General features: G+C 39.6%; 1 protein-coding gene across 3 annotated transcripts in view; it reads left to right on the plus strand.

Annotated features, from left to right (window-relative positions):
- Window positions 1-1,117: 1,117 nt before the first annotated feature.
- The window catches only part of PPP6R2 (protein phosphatase 6 regulatory subunit 2), a 40,855-nt gene continuing 18,018 nt past the window's right edge, over window positions 1,118-23,954 (plus strand). For all 3 annotated transcript variants that reach the window (XM_053462619.1, XM_053462620.1, XM_053462621.1), the window contains exons 1-7: window positions 1,118-1,320; window positions 19,315-19,414; window positions 20,679-20,924; window positions 21,374-21,560; window positions 21,671-21,808; window positions 22,480-22,545; window positions 23,259-23,371. In XM_053462619.1, the coding sequence (XP_053318594.1) occupies window positions 20,698-20,924; window positions 21,374-21,560; window positions 21,671-21,808; window positions 22,480-22,545; window positions 23,259-23,371 (731 nt within the window). In that variant the 5' untranslated portion in view covers window positions 1,118-1,320; window positions 19,315-19,414; window positions 20,679-20,697. The remainder of the gene's footprint in view (window positions 1,321-19,314; window positions 19,415-20,678; window positions 20,925-21,373; window positions 21,561-21,670; window positions 21,809-22,479; window positions 22,546-23,258; window positions 23,372-23,954) is intronic.

The raw sequence follows: 23,954 nt of genomic DNA on the forward strand, positions 1-23,954 counted from the left end.
GGAATAGGGTGTTGCTGCTCAAAAGCCCTCCCTAGGGTACACACATATTTCATGCCTTTGTGCACCAATAATTTTGCTTTATAGTTTAACAAATGGCCAATCAAATTGTGCATAGTGCAAAATACTGAGGCTAATCTATCAGCGTCCTCATTTGGACATATTTGTGTAGTCTAAATTATAGGCTTTCTCGTTCGGACAAATAGGTGTTCACATTCTGGCACATTTCTGTAATCTATATGTATTCTCATTCTGACACATTTGTGGACTGTAATCTGTATGTGTTCTCATTCTGACACATTTGTGGACTGTAATCTGTATGTGTTCTCATTCTGACACATTTGTGGACTGTAATCTGTATGTGTTCTCATTCTGACACATTTGTGTACTGTTATCTATATGTATTCTAATTCTGACACATTTGTGTACTGTGATCTGTGTGTGTTCTCATTCTGACACATTTGTGTACTGTAATCTGTATGTGTTATCATTCTGACACATTTGTGTGCTGTAATCTGTATGTGTTCTCATTCTGACACATGTGTGTACTGTAATCTGTGTTCTCATTCTGACACATTTGTATACTGTTATCTGTATGTATTCTCATTGTGACACATTTGTGTGCTGTAATATGTGTATTCTCATTCTGACATATTTGTGTACTGTAATATGTATGTGTTCTCATTCTGACACATTTGTGTACTGTTATCTGTATGTATTCTCATTGTGACACATTTGTGTACTGTAATCTGTATGTGTTCTCATTCTGACTCATTTGTGTGCTCTGATCTATAGATGTTCTCGTTCTTACACATTTACGGATCCCACAAACTCACTGAATTCTTTCTCATCCGCAATAGTCATCGAAACACATACAGCTGACATCCTCACCAAAGAGTGTGGTATGCTTTACATATATACAGGTGACCCCCCCAATCACACAGTCTCTCCATCCGGTGCTCCCCTGTCCCGCCAAGTGACCTTCCTCACTGCTCATTAACATCATTAACATGGAGACCCGTTACTCAGTTCGACACTTAATGTCCCCGAAGCCTTTAGTTAATCGTCCCTCAATCAACCCCCCTCCCCGTGATGTGGCGCCTCCCCCGTGTCCGCCATCTTGCGGCCGGTGACTGAGGGAATCTCGGCCCGCGAGAGTAGAACCGAGCCCGGACTGATTCGCCTGGGCACCATCCGGCGTCCGGTTAGCCGTGCACCTTGGTTATTACTCCCTGACCCGCTAATTAACCCTCTGCCTTCTGATTGGGTGGCTGGAAGCGCAGTGGAGGATGCGCAGCCTCCGGACCGGGGGATAAAGTTCCGGTGAGTCCGAGAGGAGAGAAGGTTGCTGGGCAGAGCGCGCACCGGCCTCCCCGCCTGGGTGTTGAACGTTAACATATACACATCATATATGATGTTTGGCGGCTTTGGCGAACACTTTTACAATGTGAATATGTATTTATTCTGCACGGGCACGCAAACACACAGACCAGAAGTTTATACATTCCTAGGGGACTTTGCAAATCTTGTTGATGGTACACATTTCGGATTGTGTACACTAATAACTTTTCATAGATCACTCGCACATTTAAACCGATATGCATACAATTCATATACGTTGCAACCACATTCGTCTGTGTTTTAGGTTAAACAGACATGTTTCTTATTTGTATAAACAGACATGCTTTCTTCTTATGTTTGTTTTTCTTATACCTTATAATTGTTATTTATTGTTTTATATAGCACCATCATATTCCACAGCGCTGTACAAGGCATGTGTTCTATGTGTATACCTCTATACCTAATAGGGATTTTAAAGAGTCCGTTATTGCCCCCGTGACAAGCATTTGAACATATGTACGATGCGGCGATTAAATCTAGTTTATAGAAGATTTTTTAATGTATATTTCTAAAGATGTGGGATCTAAAAATCAATTCAAACATATACATTAATATTGATCGCATACAGTAACAGTGAATTCAGGGTCTGATGACATTCTGTTTTGAGAGGAATTTTAATGTCAGCATCTTACAAATAATGCGGAGTTATTAAATCATCGTTTACACATCACCCGTGCGCACCTGTATTAAGTATCCATGAATTTATTAGTTTGTGTAAAGAAACCAAAATGCATCTTTTTTTAATGCCAACATTTTTGTAAGAGTTATACGTTAGAAACCTCCATCACATTATGTTCATGTACATCCTGAGCACTGAATAAAGTTAGATTTATTCACATGAAGATGATACTTCATTATTGATGTTGTTTTCTTCTTTGGAATGTAAGGTCCATTCATGGGACTATTTCTGCCCGGGTTGATATCCACAAATTTATTTTGGTGACAAGGAATGCACCCAGTGTACATATATTAATAGAACAGAACATATGTTTTGTTTTTATACCTGAGAATATGATCACAGAGGTTTAGTCACTGCTACCCGGAAGCTGGAGACTCTACTGATGTCCCCATTCCTTGGAATAAAGCCATTATTGGTCACATCATGCTGTTTCCATGTATTAGGCAAGAAAGTTGGGGATGTGCAAGAATTCATGATATATGGTGGTTTGTTGCAATAGGGGAGCATTTAGGATATTCTATCATTTGAATTTTTGATAGATTATTTCTTTAATTGCCACAAAATTGGAATAATATGGTGTTTATTAAATTCCTTCAGCTCTTTGTATGAAGCGATAAATGTGATAAACTTCCAGAATTAATCAATTACCATTGTTCATGCCTAAAAGATCTTTTAAGTTTGACATTGTATAGTTTGTTTAATGTCCACCTATTTTAGGGTGAGAGCAGGGGTTCATTATAGAAAGTAATTCCAGAGCAAAGTTTGAAAGGGCTTATTACATAGCAGCCAAACAAATGGGTTACATATATTTGAGAGAGGTCATGATTGCTATACTGATCACTTAGTGTAAAGGTGAATGTTTTGGGGCCATGCTTGTTATGTCATATTAGCCTGTCGTGGCTGGTATTGCAGGTGTTACAATGCCACGGAGTGTTCACTAGAAGTCTGCAAGCTTTTTGTGCAATGTATAGCTTTGTATGAAATAGGGTATAAGTATATCTAGTTTATGGAGCATGCCTCTACCAGCTGTTTATAGAAGATCTGTACATTGAGTCTCATGCTTCCTAGCAGGCTGCTGAACACGTAACCAACCATACTGTGAGCTCTTCCATCTGACGTTAGATCTGCTCCCTTCTGTAGACCTAATTGACTGTGAGATATTATTATACACACTATGCAAGTTTATTCGTGTTGGTACAGCTATAGGCATTTTTACAGATCCAGCAGCAAATACAGTAATACACAAGTGTGTCTAATTATATATATTTTTGCACCACTGTATACGGCATGGAGTAAGCGAGTAGTACCTGGCATTTCTGAAGTGGAAACATTTTAGAATGACAGTATGAGTGATATACTTAAGCTGGAGCAAACATCAGGGGTCAGAAATCCTTTTCTGGTCCCAGTCTTGTATAAATCAAGCAGCATTTAATAAACGTATTTATGTACTCATAGTAACTGGATTTGATTCACATAATTAGCAGACCGCAATAGTGTTGCTTGGATGATGGTGGAACCAAGGATTTGATTAAAATTAAAAACAGCAGAGTAGGGGAGGCTATAAGGACTTAAAGTTTTAGGTAAAAGAAATCTGGGGCATTCCTCAATGCTTAAAACATTCACTAGTGTATAAAATGAGCTTAGCACTCTGAAGTCTGTTGTACTTGAACGTGTTATTTCCCCCCCACTCACTGTCTACGCTCTGATTCATGTAAGTTAAAAGTCCCATTAAAGTTCATGGGAACTAAGCTTGCAAGGAAAAAAGCAACTTCCATTCGCTTCAAAGCAGTTTGCCAATTTCGGAGTGGCCATCATTCATTTGTTGAGCCTTAAACACTGGGGGTTGTGTGTAAAATAAAATGGCATTAGCTCTAAACGCCGTCTACATAATCATTCTTAAAGTTAGAATTCTTTATTTGATGCAGCTAGCACAGGGCTGCTGTGGTTAGGTGGAGATAATTTTATGCACAGACACTAAATTGGTTGTAGCTGTGCCACTTTTACCTCGGATACATTTTGAAACACAGAAGCACAATGTGTTTGCATTTTGTGATCATTTTGAAATTGTTGGTGTGTTTAACATGTATAATCAATGCAAGATTTTCAGTGTGCTTTTGTGTGTAGATTCTTATATACTCCTTGGGGATTCCCATGCAAAATACATATTTTTCTTGAGCATTTAATACACTACTTTATTCTGTATTGAACGCTCAAGAAAAATTATGTATTTTTGCATACTTAAGCATTGAGTAAAAGTGGGTTTGTTCCAATAAGCTTCCTTTTTCTGGCATTGTCATGTGATATTTTGGTTGACGTTCCCTGCACAGACACAGCATTGTATGTTTCTTTATGGCAGAGCTAATAAAGTCCTTTTATAGACTTTCAGAAGTCACTAAATCTCTCTCTGGGTGAATAAGTCTGCGCTAGTCTGCCGCAAGGCAGTATTAAAAGGCGTCAGTATGTTTGTCCAGTAGGTTAGACTAAGTTAACATATCATCTATATTGCTGTCTATCAACATTGCGTTATGTGAAAACTAGAATTGTTTTGAATCTGAAAACAATGCAGTATTCTAATACTAGTATTTACCATTTTGGTTCCCTTTTAAGTGTATAGTTTTTGTAGTGAGATTTAGAATAGCCTTTCAGGTTGTCTCCTATGGTCTTCACTGCGTAGTTATATAATAATAATACTAATAAAAAATATGAAATACTTTCTGTAGTATGTCAAGCAAATAAACATCAGTAGACATGTCATTTTATTATTTCCAATGAAAATGTAATAAAAAGCAACACAGAAACATGTAGTTGTAAGGGATAATGTAAACCAAATTGATGTAACCAAACTTGTTTTGAAATAAAGACAAACACTCTCAATGTGGAATAAACAGGCCGTGTACTTTTATTTAGCTTTTATCAACAACTTACATACATCAAAGAAACTCTTGGCCCAAACCCAGAGTCTCGGCACCAAATAAATTAAACCAATAAATATATATACATACAAAGCCATCCGCCCCTAAAAGCCAGAAGGCCGACACCATATCACCAGTCCATCCCTATAAGGGATAACTTTTACCCCAACAAAAGCACACGACAAATAAATTTTTTTTTTTTTTTTTTTTTGGGAGGGTGGGTGGGATTTTCTCAAGCAGCAGTTCCATCTTCTTCGCCCGCAGCTCTCCTGCACAGCCGAGTATACCAACCTTGACAGGTAAGTAACAACAGCCTAGCAGTTCGCCTTGTGGCATGAACGCTAGCGCCTCAGGCACCTCTATTTATAGTGCCAATTCGCGCCTTTTGCGCGGCGCGAGGCACCTCGAGACGCTTCTAAAGCCTAAGCGGCGCGCGCAACCTCCCGAAGCTTCTCAGTTATGTAACTTCGCTATTTTTTTTTTTTTTAAAGAAGATGCTTGAACTTTTGACCCCACCCTATCCTTGCTAGCTAACCCCTGCACTTTGATAGCTGACCTCTGTGTGAACCCAAAGCCTATCCCCACAACTACATGTTGCCCAGCGCTATTTAGGCGGCAGGGCTCTTCATTTATGTTTTTTTTAGTTTCTATAGCAGCAGCCTATCCGTACCTGCTTTTGTGTCACATGACATTTAAGAGTCTCGGACAAACTTAAAAATGAGGCAAAATCTAATATGATTAACCCCTTAATGACAATTGCCGGTCCTGGCACGGCACGGAAAAGCATGTGCTTTACGACAATTGACGTGCCAGGACCGGCACGGCTTTAAACGGGTGCAGAAAGCGATCTACTATCGCTTTCTGCACCCAAAAAGCGTTCCTGAATGCCTCGACCTCGAGGCATTCAGCAACGCCGCGATCGGCACGAAGGGGCCATCTCTGGCCCCTCCACGGGGCGTCAACATCCGCCATACTTTGTATGGCGGCGGACGCCCGTTTTAAAAGCGTTTAGGAGGCGATCGACGATCGCCTCCTAAACTTAAATGGTGTCGCTGGAATGCCTCGATCAGGAGGCATCCAGCGACACCAAACACTAACCTTTTGATGGGCTGTGACCGCTCCGGAGAGCGGTCACAGCCGCAGCTACCGGCAATCTTCGCCATCAAGGAAGATGGCCGCCGTCCTGTAACAGGAACCAACAAATTTTAAAATTTAGCTAGATGGTCCAGACCATCTAGAGAACTTTGGCTCCACTTGCAGGTTGAATACAGGTACTGCATTCACCATGCAAGTCAATGGAGCCCAGCTTTCTAATCACAGTGTGATTAGTAAAAATAAATTAAAAAATAAAATTAATAATAATTAGAAAAAAATAGTAAAAAAACAGTAAAATGTAAAAATCATTTCCCACTGATGTCACTATCAGGGGAACCTCCAAGTTGAAAAAAAATGTTAAATTTTTTTTTAAAAAAAAAAAATAAAAAAAAAAATATATATATATATAAAAAATATATTTTTGTGAGCAAGTCCTAAAGTTAGCACATTAGCTTAAAACAATTCTCGCATGGAAAGAGTTAAAATACTGGCATATTAAATGCCCGTGGGGTGTCTACTTTTAAAAAATGTATGATTTGATGGGGTAAATTGAATGGGCCAGGTTCAACAACGTCCCAATTAACACGGGGGGAAGGATGGCCACACATCTAATTTCCAATTAGAAAAATGCACACGTACCAAATGTGGCCTTTTAGTTCCCCCAAAAAATGACACACCCATGCATGTGGGGTATCACTTCACTCAGGAGATGTTGCTGAACACATTATGGGGTGTCGTGTGACAGCGGCATATACCAGGAGCTGTAAATTCATACATAAAGTAGGTGTGTGGGGGAAAAATACACACACAAAAATATTACTGCAAACTTTGAAAAAATGCTGGTGGTAAAATGTGTGCATGCAAAGAGTTAAAATACCAGCATTTAAAATACCCTGTGGTGTCTAGTTTTGAAAAATATATGGTTTTGTTGGGCACACTGAAATGGCCCGGCTCCAAGATGTACCAAATAGGGCATGGGCAGTGGATCCCCAAATGCCAAAGTTCAACATTGAAAAAAGCGCATGCCCCAAATGTGGCCCTTTTGCCCCCAAACAGCCAGGCAAAATCATTCATGTGAGGTATCGCTGTACTCAGGAGATATTGCTGAACACATATTGGGGTGTTTTGTGATAGTGACATATACGAGAACATTTTAATTCATACCTGAATTCAAATGTGTGTGGAAAACCAAATGCAAAAAAATGACTACCACAAAGTTTGACAAAGACTGGTGGAAGATATGGTGCATGGAAAGAGTTAAAATACTAGCATTTGAAATACCCTGGGGTGTCTAGTTTTCAAAAATATATGGGTTTATTGGGCACACTGAAATGGCCCGGCTCAAAGATGTACCAAATAGGGCATGGGCAGTGGATCCCCAAATGCCAAAGTTCAACATTGAAAAATGCGCATGCCCCAAATGTGGCCCTTTTGCCCCCAAACAGCCAGGCAAAATCATTCATGTGGGGTATCGCTGCGCTCAGGAGATGTTGCTGAACACATATTGGGGTGTTTTGTGATAGTGACATAAACGAGAACATTTTAATTCATACCTGAAGTAAAATGTGTATGACAAAACAAATGCAAAAAAATGACTACCATAAAGTTTGACAAAGACTGGTGGTAGATATGGTGCATGGAAAGAGTTAAAATACTAGCATTTGGAATACCCTGGGCTGTCTAGTTTTCAAAAATATATGACTTGATGGGGTAAATTGCATTGGCCGGGTTCAAAGATACCCGAAATGGCACAAGGAGGGAAGAATTACCAGATTTGGAAAAAATGGCTTTGAAATAGCAAAACGCTACCTGTACTTATTGCCCCATAATGGGTAGAAAAAAGCAAAAAAACATAAAAACATTGGGTATTTCTAAACTCAGGACAAATAGTAGAATCTATTTAGCAGGTTTTTTCATTACCTTTTATAGATGAGTAAAAGATTTTTCAACTAAAAGTTAGAAACAGTCATTTTTTTCTAAATTTTTCACCATATTTTATAATTTTTTTAATAGTAAATAATATGATACAATCAAAACAATGTCATCCAAAGAAAGCCCTTCTTGTCCTGAAAAAAACAATATCTAATGTGTGTGGGTTCAGTAAACGGGAAAGAAGAAAATTACAGCTAAACACAAGCAGCGCAGAAATGTTAAAAAGGCCATTGTCACAAAGGGTACAAAAAGTAAAATCAGCCTTTGTCTCGAAGGGGTTAAAGAATTCTTTCTGGAAATGACATTGCAAAAAGTTACAAAAGTGCCAAATTCAGCAGAATAGTTGGAGTAACACTTTTAAATTAAAAGTCCATTTTGGATTTGGCGCAACAGGGCTATATGTGCTACCTGTTTACCCGTGCTGACACCATCAAATGTGTGTGTGGGGGGGACCCAAGCTAGAAACAGATTTCAGAAAATTGTACAAAACAGTGAAATGCCATATGGTCACATGAAAGTAATCTATTCAAGATAATGTATCATAATGAATGATGTTAGAACTTGCCTTGTTTTGCCTACAGTAAGTATTCATCAGGAGATGACACGTGGAGCAGTATGTTCCACTTTTATTTTAAGAACAGTGCAGCTAGACATCTATAAATAAATGCAAAATGGCAGCTCTACATACGTGACATAAGCATTCGCAAGTGTGATACTATGCATTGTGTGTCATGAATGTCATTTAGTTGACCTCTTTTCTTCACTGAAGTATTTAGCAGTTTGTTTCCTGCTTGGCCAATGATTATGGCACGTGTCATGCGGAGAAGCTTCCTTGTATGTTACATATTGTTTGTATGTTATCTAGCGGGTCAGTAATTTGTTCATAATAACTGTTACAGAGTAGCTTTTATTTTATCATTTACATATAATACAATACATTTCTATTTTATGTTTATGAGAAATTGTATAGTTTGCTTTAACATCTATGATATAGGTCAACAGACTAATACAATGAATACAACCGTTATTTTGGGGGTGGCTGAAAACTATATAAAAGCACGAGTTTACTGCAGGGAGATCTTGTCAAACTAATTAATTTCATTGACTTGCTGACTAAAATAATAGTCAGGCAAGGACATATTATGCCCAGATGTAGCCTATCTGGATTTCAGTATGACATTTGATACTGTCACTTAAAAATAAATTGCACGGTTTTGAGTTTGGATGTAATAATCAGTAAATAATTGAATAGACGAGGTATTGGTTGAGTGACAAGAGATAGGTGACTAAAGATTGAGTATTGAGTGTTGAATATATTTACAGTGGATATAAAAAGTCTACACACCCCTGTTAAAATGTCAGGTTCTTGTGATGTTAAAGAATGAGAGAAAGATAAATCATGTCAGAACTTTTTCCACCTTTTATTGTGACCTATAACGTGAAAAATTCAATTGCAAAACAAACTGAAATCTTTGAGGGGGGGAAACCCCCAACAATCTCACAATAACCTGGCTGCAAAGTGTGCAGACCCTCTTATAACTGGGGCGGTGTTCAGAATGAAACAATCATATTCAAACTCATGTTAAATAGAAGTCATTACATATCTGCCATCATTTAACCCCTTAAGGACCGTGCTCGTTTTTTCTTTTTGTACCCTGTGGGACCGAGGCTGTTTTAATACTTTTGTGGTGCTTGTGTTCAGCTGTAATTTTCTCCTCAACCATTTAGTGTACCCACACACGTTATATATTGTTTTTTTTCAGGACAAGATGGGCTTTATTTTGATCGTATCATCTTATTTACTATAAAAAAAATAAAAAAAACGTGAAAAATTACAAAAAACCCAGATTTTATGACTTTTATTTGAAAAATCTTTTACTCACCTAAAAAAGCAAGTAAAAAAACTAGCTAAATAGATTCTACTACTTGTCCTGAGTTTAGAAATACCCAATGTTTTTATGTTTTTTTTTTTTTGCTTTCTTCTGCAAGTTTTTTCAAAACCATTATTTTCAAATTCTTCTCCCATGTGCTATTTCGGGTATCATTGAAGCCATCCAATGCAATTTACCCCACCAAACCATATATTTTTGAAAACTAGACACCACAGGGTATTTCAAATGTTAGTATTTTAACTCTTTACATGCATTAATTCTACCGCCAGTCTTTGTCAAACCTTGTGGTAGTAATTGTTTTGTGTTGTTTTTTTCCCCACACACATTTTACTTCATGTATATATATATGTTTAGCAACATCCCCTGAGTACAGTGATACATGGGTTTGCCTGGCTGTTTGGGGGCAAAAGGGCCACATTTGGGGCATGCACATCTTTCAATGTTGAACTTTATTTGGTGATCCACTGTCCATGCACTAATTCTACCACCAGCCTTTGTCAAAGTTAGCAGTAGTATTTTCTGTGTGTATTTTTCCCACACATGTATTTTAGGTATGAATTTACAGCTCTTGGTATATGCCACTGTCACACAACACCCCAATATATGTTCAGTAACATCTCCCGAGTACAGTGATACCACCCATGCATGGGTTTGTCTGACTGGGGGCTAGATGGGGGCAGTACCTGTATTCAACCTGCAAGTGGAGCCAGAGTTCTCAGGAGGGTCTGGATCATTGAAACGTTTTCAACTCTTTTATTTTTTGAAAGGATGCGCTGCCATCTTGCTAGTGGCAAAATCCCTCGCAGTGGCGGTTGTGACCGCTCCCCGAGGCATTTCAGTCACATTATTAAAGTTTAGGAGGTGATCGTTGATCGCCTCCTAAACTCTTTTAAAACGGGCGTCCACCGTCATACACTGTATGGCGGACGTTGACATCCTGGGGAGGGGCCAGACATAGCCCCTGATGCCGATCTCAGTGTTGCTGAATGCCTCGACATCGATACATTACAGCAACACCTTCACTTTCTGCATCCGTTTAAAGCCATGACGGTCCTGGCACGTCAATTGTCACTAACTGGATGTTAGTGCATGACGTGCCCGGACCAGCAACTGTCATTAAACGGTTAAAGGTGAAAAAAGTTCTGACTGATTTATCTTTGTCTCATTCTTTAACATTACAAGATGACTTTAACAGGTGTGTAGACTTTTTATATTGACTGTAAATATCAGTGGGTTGAAATGTTCAACTCACCTGCAGACAGCCTTAGTGAAGGCTTGCAATCACCTAAAAGAGAAGCACATACAGTCATAAAGAAACATCTCCACATTAACACATACATACATGCTAACTCCCATCCACATGGATCCTAGCTCCTACCTACACAGGTAATCTCTGGTCCAGTGATTGCTGCTAGATCATGACACAGTGACCTTTACTGACTGCAGCATGTGACTACAAAACTAGCTTCTTATTGGTTGGACCTGTCACATGACTAGAAGTAAGAAGTTTCCTCACCCCTGTCTGATCATACTCCATAAATACTGCTTCTGAAGGAAGAGGGGCACCATGTATCAAATGGACTCCCATTAGGACTCATACAACACCAAACACAAGTAATGTGGTACTGTTGTGTTTTCCCTTTTGCCCCTTAATCAATCTGCCCCATTGTCAAAAATTGTTTTCATCTCTTACATATGGGTGATTTGAGTTTGTCTTGAAAAAACATGTACATTTGCCTAAAGGCATACAGTTTATGTGCTGCTTGTTTAAGCATGTGTCCCGTTGGAGAAAGAAAAATAAAAAGAACTAGGTGTTGTGAAACTGATCAATGTTTACAGTGTCTAACATCTCCCTTAATGAAAGCTCCTTATAATCAAAGAAACGTTTCTGGGGCTACGATGAAAATGTATACGGATAATACAGAGATCCATTCATAAATTAGTTTTTCATTCCTTTCGGAGCGTTAGCTGCATTGGAATGGATACATAGACCTCATGTGGCCTCCAGCGATGGCGTGTACCAGTCTCTCAGATGGGGCAGAATAGAGGGAGCTATTTAGCTGCAATGTTGTTGGAGATGCCTGTTAAATGCCTTTTTAATTAACACTGGACTAACATGGTATGTACTAAAATGACTGAAATACTCCTGCTGACTGGACTGGACTGGACATAACAAGGTGGAGACCAAAATAACAAAACGTGTAAGGAAAAAGAAAAACGGCAAAAATAATTATAGGAAGATCAGCTGTAACTAGAACAAAGTGAGTGCCTGGAGAATGTAATATATGTGAAACGGCAAAACTCAATGGATTAAGATCTAAAATTCTGCCCATATATCAACGCTACTCATATGCAGTCCCATGTCATAACCATGACAGATATTCTGAATGGGATTGCTTTTCCATAACTTCACACATCATAAAATGGCTAAATCTTTACTCAAAGAAGGGGAATCCAACTCTTTCTTTTTATATTAAGGTGGCTAAAATAAAACTGCGCCAGTTTTTGCTGATGAGAGCAGACTGCAATAGGGAAAAATCACAGGATAGTTTAGGTTTTTGGTCTACACGTGTTTGTAAGGTTCTGAAAAAAATATGGAACCATGTACCTCCTGAACAAAACCTTTTTTTAAGCAAGTTCAATAGAAGAGTTAAACAAAGCTATAATGGTCTTATCCCATTCTATATTGTCCCATGTATAAGACAACCCAAAAGAGTAATTTAATTATTTCTCCAGTCAAACAAGTCCCTGATTGTTTATTCCTGAGATGGAGGAGTCTTCAAACACATAGCCTGAATTTTGTCGATTTCATGTTATAATATTAAACTACAGTGGTTCAGTGTTTTGTTCTGCGGAAAAGCAGTGGGGTTAGGATCTTCAAGAAATCATCTGTATAAAGGTCCAACCTCTGCTTTGAGGTATTTATCATATTTACTTCTTTCTGATAATCACAGCTAGGAGCTCCAGGCCAGAATGTGTAAGAACAGTGATAAGAAACACTTCTGATGGTCCCATTAGTGATGGTAAAAATGTGTTTCAAGCACCACCATTGAAAGCGTTGATTCATTTTTTATGCATAAACCCTTTATACAGGGCATTTTAATGCCTATAAGCATAAACTATAGCCACATGGACTTCATATCTAGAAGGAATTTGACAACGCAGTTAAATTACTGCGGGGCTTTATAGTATATTTAATACGCCATAAGGTTTTCATAATGACACAGATTGCTTTGCAAATGAACTGTGTTGGTGTGCTTGAAGAGAACAATCTGCCCACTTAAAAATTAGAATTGAACAAGAATAAATGATTTTGACTGTAAAATATTGAATGCATCCTTAATTAAAAAGAAATAGTTAAGCAGAGAGTGTTTTGTTTTCATTAATTTTTTTGAGGGAACGTCTACTGTCACCTAGCGTGCTTTCATACACTGGTCATCACCGATAAGCCGTACTGTAATCCTGTTCCCAGTGCCATGCTATTGTGACTCAATGATTACAATTTCAGCAAAATAATTAAATTATTATATTAGATTAGGGCTGCAACTAACGATTATTTTAATAATCGATTAATCGGCCGATTATTTTTTCGATTAATCGATTAATCGGATAAAAAAAAACAATATGCAAATTTTTCGTTTATTTAAAAGAATTTAATGAACTGGATGTTAAAAAACAACTTAAAATTTACATTAACATTCTTATTTTGTTATGATGTAATAAAAAACAATATTTTCAAAGTACAAGAACCCAAACACAATATTTATGAAACAAAATAACCCCAAACATTCTGAAAAGAGGTGGACTATTACTGTTCAAGAAACTTTGCCCCAGCACTTTGCACTTTGCACCCAGCACTTTGCACTCAGCACTTTGCACCCAGCACTTTGCACCCAGCCCTGGCACTTTGCACCCAGCACTTTGCACCCAGCACTTTGCCCCAGCCCTGGCACTTTGCATCCAGCACTTTGCACCCAGCATTCAGCACTTTGCACCCAGCACTGGCACTTTGCACCCAGCACTTTGCACTGTGCCCCTGCACCCAGTCTCTAACTCTGCCCTGCACCCAGCCCTGCCCCCACATTCTGCCCTGCCCCCACACTCACACTCTGCCCTGCACCCACTCTGCCCTGCACCCACACTCACACCCTGCCCTGCATCCCCACCCCCACTCTGCCCTGCACCCAGTCTCCCACTCTGCTCTGCACCCACACTCACACCCTGCATCCCCACCCCCACTCTGCCCTGCACCCAGTCTCCTGCCCTGCACCCCCCACCCCCACTCTGCCCTGCACCCCCACCCCCACTCTGCCCTGCACCCCCACCCCCACTCTGCCCTGCACCCACACTCACGAACCGCTCTGTGCGAATGGAGCCACTCGCACAGAGCGAACCGCTCTGTGCGAATGGAGCCACTCGCACAGAGCGAACCGCTCTGTGCGAATGGAGCCACTCGCACAGAGCGAACCGCTCTGTGCGAATGGAGCCACTCGCACAGAGCGAACCGCTCTGTGCGAATGGAGCCACTCGCACAGAGCGAACCGCTCTGTGCGAATGGAGCCACTCGCACAGAGCGAACCGCTCTGTGCGAATGGAGCCACTCGCACAGAGCGAACCGCTCTGTGCGAATGGAGCCACTCGCACAGAGCGAACCGCTCTGTGCGAATGGAGCCACTCGCACAGAGCGAACCGCTCTGTGCGAGTGGCTCCATTCGCACAGAGCGATTCGCTCTGTGCGAGTGGCTCTGTGCGATCCGTGCACATAGACATGAAGAATACTTACCTCCGGAACGCGTCACATCCGTCACGTAGCTAAAAGAAGGCGGAGACTGCAGAGCGTGTAGCAGAAGCGGGGAACGCTCGCGGAGGTAAGTAAAAGGAGCCGAGTGCTCCAACAACGAATTGATCACTCGATTAATCGATAACGGAAATCGTTATCGATGATTTCCGTTATCGATTATTATCGATTTTATCGATTCGTTGTTTCAGCTCTATATTAGATTAGAATAATTAAATGCGACAACTGTTAATTTGGTTGCTGAATTTTGCCTTGTATCTTGGGCTCTGAAGCACAACGTGGTGATATGTCTATAATGTTTTAAGAATTATTATTATTATTATTTATTGTTTTATATAGTGCCATAAAATTATGTAGCACTGTACAATGGGTAGACAGGACATAACAAGTAGTATGTAACATAACAAATTGACTTACAGAGACAACGTTTGAGGAGGGGCCGGCTCAAAGGAGTAATTTAGGGTGTATTACATAATAGGTAAAAGTGCCATAGTAAGGGATGGACCAGCCACACTAGTATTGCATTAGAGGGACTAGGAGAGGGGATTTAAGGGAATACGGGGGGGGGGGTGTTAATGTGCAATATTAGAAGCGTCCTTAAAGAAGTGGGTCTTGAGGGATTTTTTGAAGGACCGAAGGCAGGGGGAGAAACGGATAGACCGGGGGAGGGCATTCCAGAGGATAGGGGCAGCCCTGAATTAGATATTCAATCAATAGCAATGGCTATTTTCTATACTCTATTAACTGTTCTGACTAATGAAACATCCTCCTGGGCACAGCACCATTTAATTTCAATAATAAAGGTTGATAGAAGTTGATTCATATAGACAACTATGTGAAAATAAGTATTTTCATTACACGCCAGAAGGCTACATCTGTGATTCTGTATGTTTGATCATTGTCTCCCTTTGATTACATGAGCTTCACAGAGCCAGTGGGGACAGCTTAGCCAGATCACAAATAACTACTTATTTAAAAAAAATATTTGTTCTCTATGCACACTGGCTTTCTATTTGCTAAAGGGATATACCGTATTGGCTCGAATATAGGCCGCACTTTCCCCCCCCCACTTTAAGTCTTTAAAGTGGGGGTGTAGCCTATATTCGGGGTCTATCGCCCGACGCCCGGGACATGCAGTTCCGGGGCGCCGGGCAGGCAGCAGGGTTAGGATACAGATCCCCCGCAGGGGTGCAGGGGACCCGTATCCTACTCTCTGATACGCTCAGACAGCCTCCCCTGCCAGCACTTCCCACGGGGGGAGTGCTGGCATGGGAGATTGTCTAAGCGCATCATGGGAGATTGTCACCGGCAGCGGTTTTACCTCTGCCCCCAAGACTTACCAGAGCAGACTCCCGGGTGTCTTGCGGGGCCGGTGGGGGACACTTACGCAATACGCGTATACAACAAGTTGTATACGTGTATTGCGTAGATGTCCCCCGCCGGCCCCGCAAGACACCCGGGAGTCTGCTCTGGTAAGTCGGGGGGGGGGCAGAGTGGCAGCATATCTCGGGGGGAGGAGGAGGAGGATAGTGGCAGTATATCTCGGGGGGAGGAGGAGGAGGACAATGGCAGCATATCTCGGGGGGAGGAGGACAGTGGCAGCATATCTCGGGGGGAGGACAGTGGCAGCATATCTCGGGGGGAGGAGGACAGTGGCAGCATATCTCGGGGGGAGGACAGTGGCAGCATATCTCGGGGGGGAGGACAGTGGCAGCATATCTCGGGGGGGGACAGTGGCAGCATTTCTCGGGGGGGGGGGAGACAGAGTGGCAGCATGTCTATTAAAAAAAAAATTTCTTTAAAAAAGCACCAAACTTTTAGGGTGCGGCCTATACACGGGGGCGGCCTATATCCGAGCCAATACGGTAATATTTTCTTTTATATATTTATTCTACAAGGTGCAAGATAAGGATCCATCTCGTTCTTGAAGCACACTGCATTGTTTCTAAGTAATATCTGCATGCAGTATTGGGGATACATACTGGTGGGCACTGGCGTAACTACAGGGGTCACAGCTGAAGGGGCCTGTGCCTCTAAGGTGCCCGGTGTGATCCCTGCGACCCTTTCTTCCTGTCTCCCAGTGACATTTCCAAAGGGATCCAGGTTCACGGACCCTTTCTAAACTATTTTGAACCGGCACTGGTAGGCATAAGCGTATTGGGGTCACGTGACCCATCGATGAAACCGAGCAGCCGGACAGAAAGCTGCAGAAGCAGTGAGCGGTAAGCAGGGCTGGAATGTTTGGTTGTTAGTTAGCTAGCATGATGTCTAATTATGTGTGTAGGAGTGAACATAGATGTCTAATTGTGTGTGTGAGCATGGGTGTCTGTGTGTGTGTGAGCATGGATGTCTAATTGTGTCTGTGTGTGTGAGCATGGATGTGTAATTGTGTGTATGTGTGAGCATGGATGTCTAATTGTCTGTGTGAATGTATGTGTTAGTGAGTATGAGTAAGTGTGTGTAATTTGTGTAAGCGTGTCTGCATATATGTGCCAGAGTACATACCAGCTGTTGGGGGAGGTGCGGGACAATTTTTGCTCCAGGGTCTCGTGGTTTCTAGTTACGCTCCCTGCTGGTGGTGTAACATAACTTTTTGACACTTTTTCCAAACTCCATGATCAGTGTCTGATGAAAGTCTCTTAAGTAGGCCAGTCAAAATGAAGTTACTAACAAATACACTCTGACTTGGAAACTGCACAGGTAATCATTTCAAGTAACCAACCAAGTTCCTTCTTGTTAATTCTGGTTGTATTATAATTTTTCTCTATTCCTAGTATTAAACATCTCTACTGGTAAGGCAGACCTATTCCTGCTTTGCTAAATTTTCATTGTCTGCCACATGACTTGTGATATTCTGCTTCTCTCCAAGCTCCTGTAATATGATAGGATCACATGATTAGGGTATATTGAGGTTATGGCTAAGCAACATCAAAAATAGATGCAGAACATCTCAGAAACCTATATTCCAGTCTCATCTCATGTTCCACAACATGGCACAATCTTATAAGGACAATAGTCCTCTGTGCTTGCTTGCTGTAATAGATTACTAGACAAATGCATATATATAGAGAGACGGTGGTACGCATAACTGGTCAACATAGCAATGGAAGACGCCTTACCATATCGAAAGAAACAATAATTCTACACAGTGCTACAGAATCAAAATTTACTGGATTGCCATAATAAACAGAGCGCAAGAATGGGCCATTTGCTAAGTTACCATTAAAAATCCTAAAGTGGTTGAATGAAAATATAAGAATAACTAGTGATGCTATAAAATGATAGGCACATGCCATAATTAGTTGACCCGATTTGATATTTCAAAATTCCACTGCATTCCGTCTTCATCATGGCCAAGTTAATTATTAATTATCAAAGCTGCTTTATATCCTACATTTTACGGTTCTATGATTACCTCTTGTGATTGTGTTTACAGATTTAAAGAGTAAAATAAGCAATATTGGTGTATTAAAAAGCCACGTGATCTGAATAAAAATGTGGGAAGATTTCTTAACTTCAGGGACCTGCAGTGATTACTCCAATCGTTATGTTGATATCCAAAGTGATTACGCTGATTGCCAAACAAACAGTACAGGCTATAAACAGTTTTAACTCATGACTCTAGTTATCCTCCCAATTTCTATCTAGTTTTGTATTCAAATACATATTGAATTCAATTATATGTTATGGTTATATATATTTGGTTTTAACTAAAAACCCTGCCTGTCCTTAAAAAACAACTATATAATATCAACTTTATAGTTAGTACATTATTGAAGATTACTGGGTTGTCTTCCCTCTTATTTGTGTTTTGACTGCCCACCTTGTGCTAAATAGACTGCTTTTTGGTTTTTATTACATTTTTAAAACATTTAGTTTTCTGTTTTAAAACGATTCTAGTTTTCCTAAAGTGTTATGTTTTTAGGCATCCACATATTTGTTATTTAGGCGTGTTTTATCTTAGCAACAGATATGTAAGTATATACATAAAAATAAGTATTTTTCTTTGAACTTTGAATATACTGCTGCATGCAATAATGTAATTTAGCACCTGGTTTTATTTAATGTTGCTTTCATAAATGTCCTTTTATCTGCAGACTTGAAGGGGGGATATTGTAGGCGTTGATGTGATATTTTGGGCCACTTTCCCTGGTCAGATGCCAAGCTGTTTATGTCCTACTTTTCCAGTGAAATGTTTTGCACCATAGACTTTCATTAGTCAGAATGTCAGTGTCTGGTGATTTAGACTAAGCCATTCTAATGTTTACTACATATCTGCTGTTTGCCAGAAGATACATATGATTATGGATGGATAGATCAGACTAGGAAAAAAAAAACACTTTTTTTTTTTTTTTTGTGAAAAGCCAATATTTTTGAAATATCTGTGTTCTTTTTCCAACATTAGTGAAAGTTTTCTTTTAATGAAAAATGAATGTGTCCAAAGAAAGGCCAATGAATAAATTTAATTTGGAATAAATTTAGCTTGTAAAATACAGCTCAAAATGTATGCTTAAGTAGCCATTTGTGTATACTAGCAGTCAGGAATTGCTGTAGATTGTGTAAATTGTTTGTTGTTGCAAATAGTAAATGTTGGTTAATCTCTTTTAGGGGAAATCATTTGACGGAAGAATCAGGAATAATAAGCACAAATGTATATGTGTATGTGCTTGGAATTTCTATTCTGAGACCGGACCGGCTTCCTTCCAAGGTACGGCACTGCTCTGTAATGGAGGAAAAACTAATTGGGGATATGTGCTACTTCTACCCATTTCCATAACCCACCGAAATAATACATATATTTTGAAAACGTACTAAAAAGTCTTAAAAGGCTTCCGGATAGTAAATGTACTCCATGATCCTTGCGAAATATATAGATCAATGCATACATGCCTATGTGGCATACAGGAGGGATGTATAATAAATAGCTCGGACTAATTTCAGAGCATATATATATATATATATATATATATATATATATATATATATATATATATATATATATATACAATTCGTTCATAGTCGGAGCTGCCTGGTTATCAGAGCAGACTTTACTCCAACTTACGCTGTGAAGCACAGGAGGCTGAATGGTGACTCATTATCGTTAATATTACTAGTTATTATTTATAACCAACATATTCCACAGCCTGCAAAAGAGGGGAATCTAGCCAAGAATGTGTTATCTGTTAGAAAGAGAGATAAAGATGAAAACTAATCCTAAAAGCCAGGTTGCTCTGGCTCATCAGATTTTACCTCCGGCAGTCAACCTTTTTGTTTCTTCTTTTGCTCCTTATATTGATAAATATGGAAGCAACACTTTGTTGCTGCGTGAAAAAAATGAAGCTACATTTGCAACCGCCTTGCAGATCTAATTACTGCTAGACAGTGGTTAAGACTCTTATAATATATCAGGCCACATTGTCTCAAGGTGCATAATTAAGGGCCAGCAGCATCCTGTTGATTCAAACAGTAAACACATGAAATGCCTTAAACCTCATTAATAACAATAAACCTAAATAAATATAAAATGTCAACCCTGCAACCACCTGTACAGTCAGAAACACAAACATACCAAATCCTTAATTCAATCTTCTGTAATGAATTAGTTTACTTCCTATTAGATGTGTTTTGTGATTAATTACAAGTGTGGTTGTTGAGGGGATGAGTGGTTAGTGGTAACAGCAACTGATTTGGTAGTGTTGGAATAGGAACTGGATGGGTCAGTAGACAAGAAACTGTGCATCTACTACATGTGTATGCTAAATGTCTGCTTCAGCTATATCGTGGCTCACTACAGTGCAGCAAAATGTACTGATTTAACAACACCCCGCTGTACATTGGTTGGTGTCATACACCCACATTTTAAGTCTATGTCTGCAAGAGTCTAGCAGAGTAATAAACATTGAGACAGTGATTAATAAAACCATGCTGATGTGGTGATATCTTGAAGGTTTCAGCTCTCATTTATGTTTCAGGAAGTAACTCCCAGTCAACATGTTCTGGAAGTTTGATCTGAACACAACCTCACATGTGGACAAGCTCCTAGACAAGGAGGATGTGAGTCTTCAGGAGCTAATGGAGGAGGATGACCTACTCCAAGAGTGCAAGGCCCAAAACCGGCGGCTGCTGGACTTTGTATGCCAGCCACAGTGCATGGAGCAGCTTGTTCAGCTCATCACACAGAAACCTCCCATGGACATGGAAGAAAGAGTCCGCTTCAAGTGAGAGAAAAATCAGTGATTTGTACAACATTCTCTTTACTGTTGTAACCCACTTGCAGTGATTTTCTTATAAAGCATTCCTAAGAACCAGCATCTTTTGCTTCGGTATATATGTTAGATAGGAAATTTACTATTGGCTAGACCACGACACTCTTTGGTGCGCAATGGGCATTGGAAACTGCGATAACTTCATTGATTTCCTAAACAAGTTTTTCTAATTTTATCAATTATATGTAAACCAAATTATGGACTTTCCTTCTACATCATACGGGACACAAACACGGAATTCTGTGACTCCTTAAAGTATACATATATTCTATATAAACTCTGTTTCTCTCTCTTCACGCTGCCTGTTCAGAATTACGACATGCAAAAGCATTATTAAAGTGCGATCATTACAGTTAGGTGTTATGAGTAAGACTGAATCTCAGCTCTTTACCTTTCTTCAGGTATCCTAATATTGCATGTGAACTGCTGACGTGTGACGTGCCACAGATCAATGACAAGCTGGGTGAAGACGAGAACCTCCTGAGCATCTTGTATGACTTCCTACAACAGGAACCACCGCTTAATCCGCTGCTGGCCAGCTTCTTTAGCAAGACTATTGGAAACCTGATAGCAAGAAAGACTGAGCAGGTGAGAAGTACTTATTACATTAACTTCAGAACTGGTTCCCCAGTGCTTGCATGTTAACTTTAATGGTGGGGTATGGAGAAACATGTTTACCAATGGCTCTTCTTATCCAGGTAATTGGGTTCTTAAGGAAGAAGGAGAAGTTTCTCACCCTGGTGCTGAATCACATAGGAACATCAGCCATGATGGACCTTCTACTTCGTCTCATTAGCTGTGTGGAGCCAGTCCCATTGCGGCAAGAAGTTTTAAATGTAAGGATTAACCAAAATGTGCAGCAGTTGTCATAAGATTAAACACAACAAAGCACAAAAATCACATCAAAGCACAAACAATTATAAGACCACACAGCACTGTTACAGATGTAAAAGCTCAAGCATTTAGGTCAAGTGTACATTTGTTGACATGCAAAAGTCCAAATTGGGTGTCTCTCAGCGAATCAATATCTAAAGCTTTTATTAATAAATATCTAAAAATGATAATAATTAGTAAGAATATCAATACTAAAAACAACCCAAGAATAATAAGTGTAGCTGTACTAAGAAGAAAATAAATGAAATCCCACTGGTAATAACCTCTGTCTAGTGAGAAAAATAAGAAATAAGGCGTCTGGCAGCAGATTACACAAGTAGCAATTCAGGTGGTGTGTAAGAAAAACACCAGATGCTCGTTTCGCCTCCCCACACAAAGAATCCCCATGATCTGGAGTGAATCTGATTCCATCCAGAAAAATATTTAGTTGTTATATTATCACATAATGCCGCTACATCAAGGCTGACAAATTGGGCCTGTTGAGAGTCATGCAAGTGTTCCAACTTTTTGTACTGCAGTTGGTATTCCTGACATATATATATATATATACTTTATAAATGATCTGCATTAAGAATGTTTATAATTATGTTTCTGCTGTTCCCTCTATTTCCAGTGGCTGAATGAGGATAAACTCATCCAGAGATTAATAGATCTTATCCACTGCAGCCACGATGAGGATGTAAGTGTTTCATTCTCTGTCATCCATACAATAGGGTTTATGCACTAAATTATGAGTTGTGTTGATACAGCTTTGTAATTCGGTGACTTGGCAATGAATTGTGAAAGATTGTATCTAGTAGTTGACTCCAGCAAACGTGGCAGAACGTACCTTTCTCTCCTGCGTAATGCATAGTTTAGTCAGTGATATATGAAGATTAAGCTGTGTGTTATATGAGCTTAAACACAGAGGAAATGTGCTGTTTTGGCCCTTTCTAATCTGTAGCTTTATCTCATTTGCATTCCTCAATTTAGCTCAGCTTTATATCTTTCATCCAATAAATGAGAGCATGAAATCTTACCAGCTTGGGTAATATTTTTAAGACCTGATTACAAATGTACATGTTTCATGTGTAATTGGTTTTGCTTTTATTTATTTATTTATTTATTTCTAGATGAAGGAATGACTTTAATTTTATGTAATGTGCCCATAGTTTTGAACCTCTTGCTTCTAGATTGTAAGCTTGTTTAAGCAGTGTCCTCCTTAACTCTTGTTTCTGTAAGTCAATTTTGTTTTGTAGAGAGGTCACTTTTGGCCTGATCTATTTAGGAATTAGTACAGACTTCCCAAAGTATATGTTTTGGAAGACGCACACATTCTGTTTAGCCAACTAATGTTATGAAATGTGACTTACTAGGTGCAATCTAATACCTATCCCATATGGTTCTTTACAGAGACAATCCAATGCATCTCAGACCCTATGTGATCTCATCCGACTGAGCAGGGATCAGTGTAACCAGATGCAGGAAACGCTGGAGCCAGATCCCTTGCTGGTCACATTGGAATCGTGAGTATCAGGTGTTTCAGCATAGAATGAACCGGTCGTGTAATGCTAATCATTGCATTGTATTCTTAATCCTACTTTGTCACTGAGACAGTAGCGAAATCCCCAGTAAACACCTACTATGTTTTGTATTTTGTCTTATAGAGTTTTAAAAGATTTAGTAAGTAAATCCTTTATGTTATAAATAATTATCTTTGTATGGCCATTCCATCATTGCAGATCATTTTTGTGCTTAGCTGTGTTTAATGTATTTGTAAAATGTACTTTAAAATACCTCTCCAATCTGTAGTTTTACCCTCTAACGATGTAGATATGAGAAATAAGAACACAAAAATCTACAGAACAATGAATAAATATGAGACAAAGAGAGAAATGGTATTGGAACTACCGTATGTGCTGAGTGCATTCAAATTTGAACCCTTGTTCCATTGATAGCTGCCAGATGTGTTTTCAAGGCATTTTCAAGATGTGTGTGCAGCTTCTTTAAAAGTATTTAAAAAAAAAATCACATCCCCCTGCCCACATGTTCAAGTCCAACACGTACACGTGTGTCCAGTTATTTTGTATATTGATATTAAAAGTGCAT

This window comes from Spea bombifrons, chromosome 4 (assembly GCF_027358695.1).
Source record: "Spea bombifrons isolate aSpeBom1 chromosome 4, aSpeBom1.2.pri, whole genome shotgun sequence".
Lineage (NCBI taxonomy): Eukaryota > Metazoa > Chordata > Amphibia > Anura > Pelobatidae > Spea > Spea bombifrons.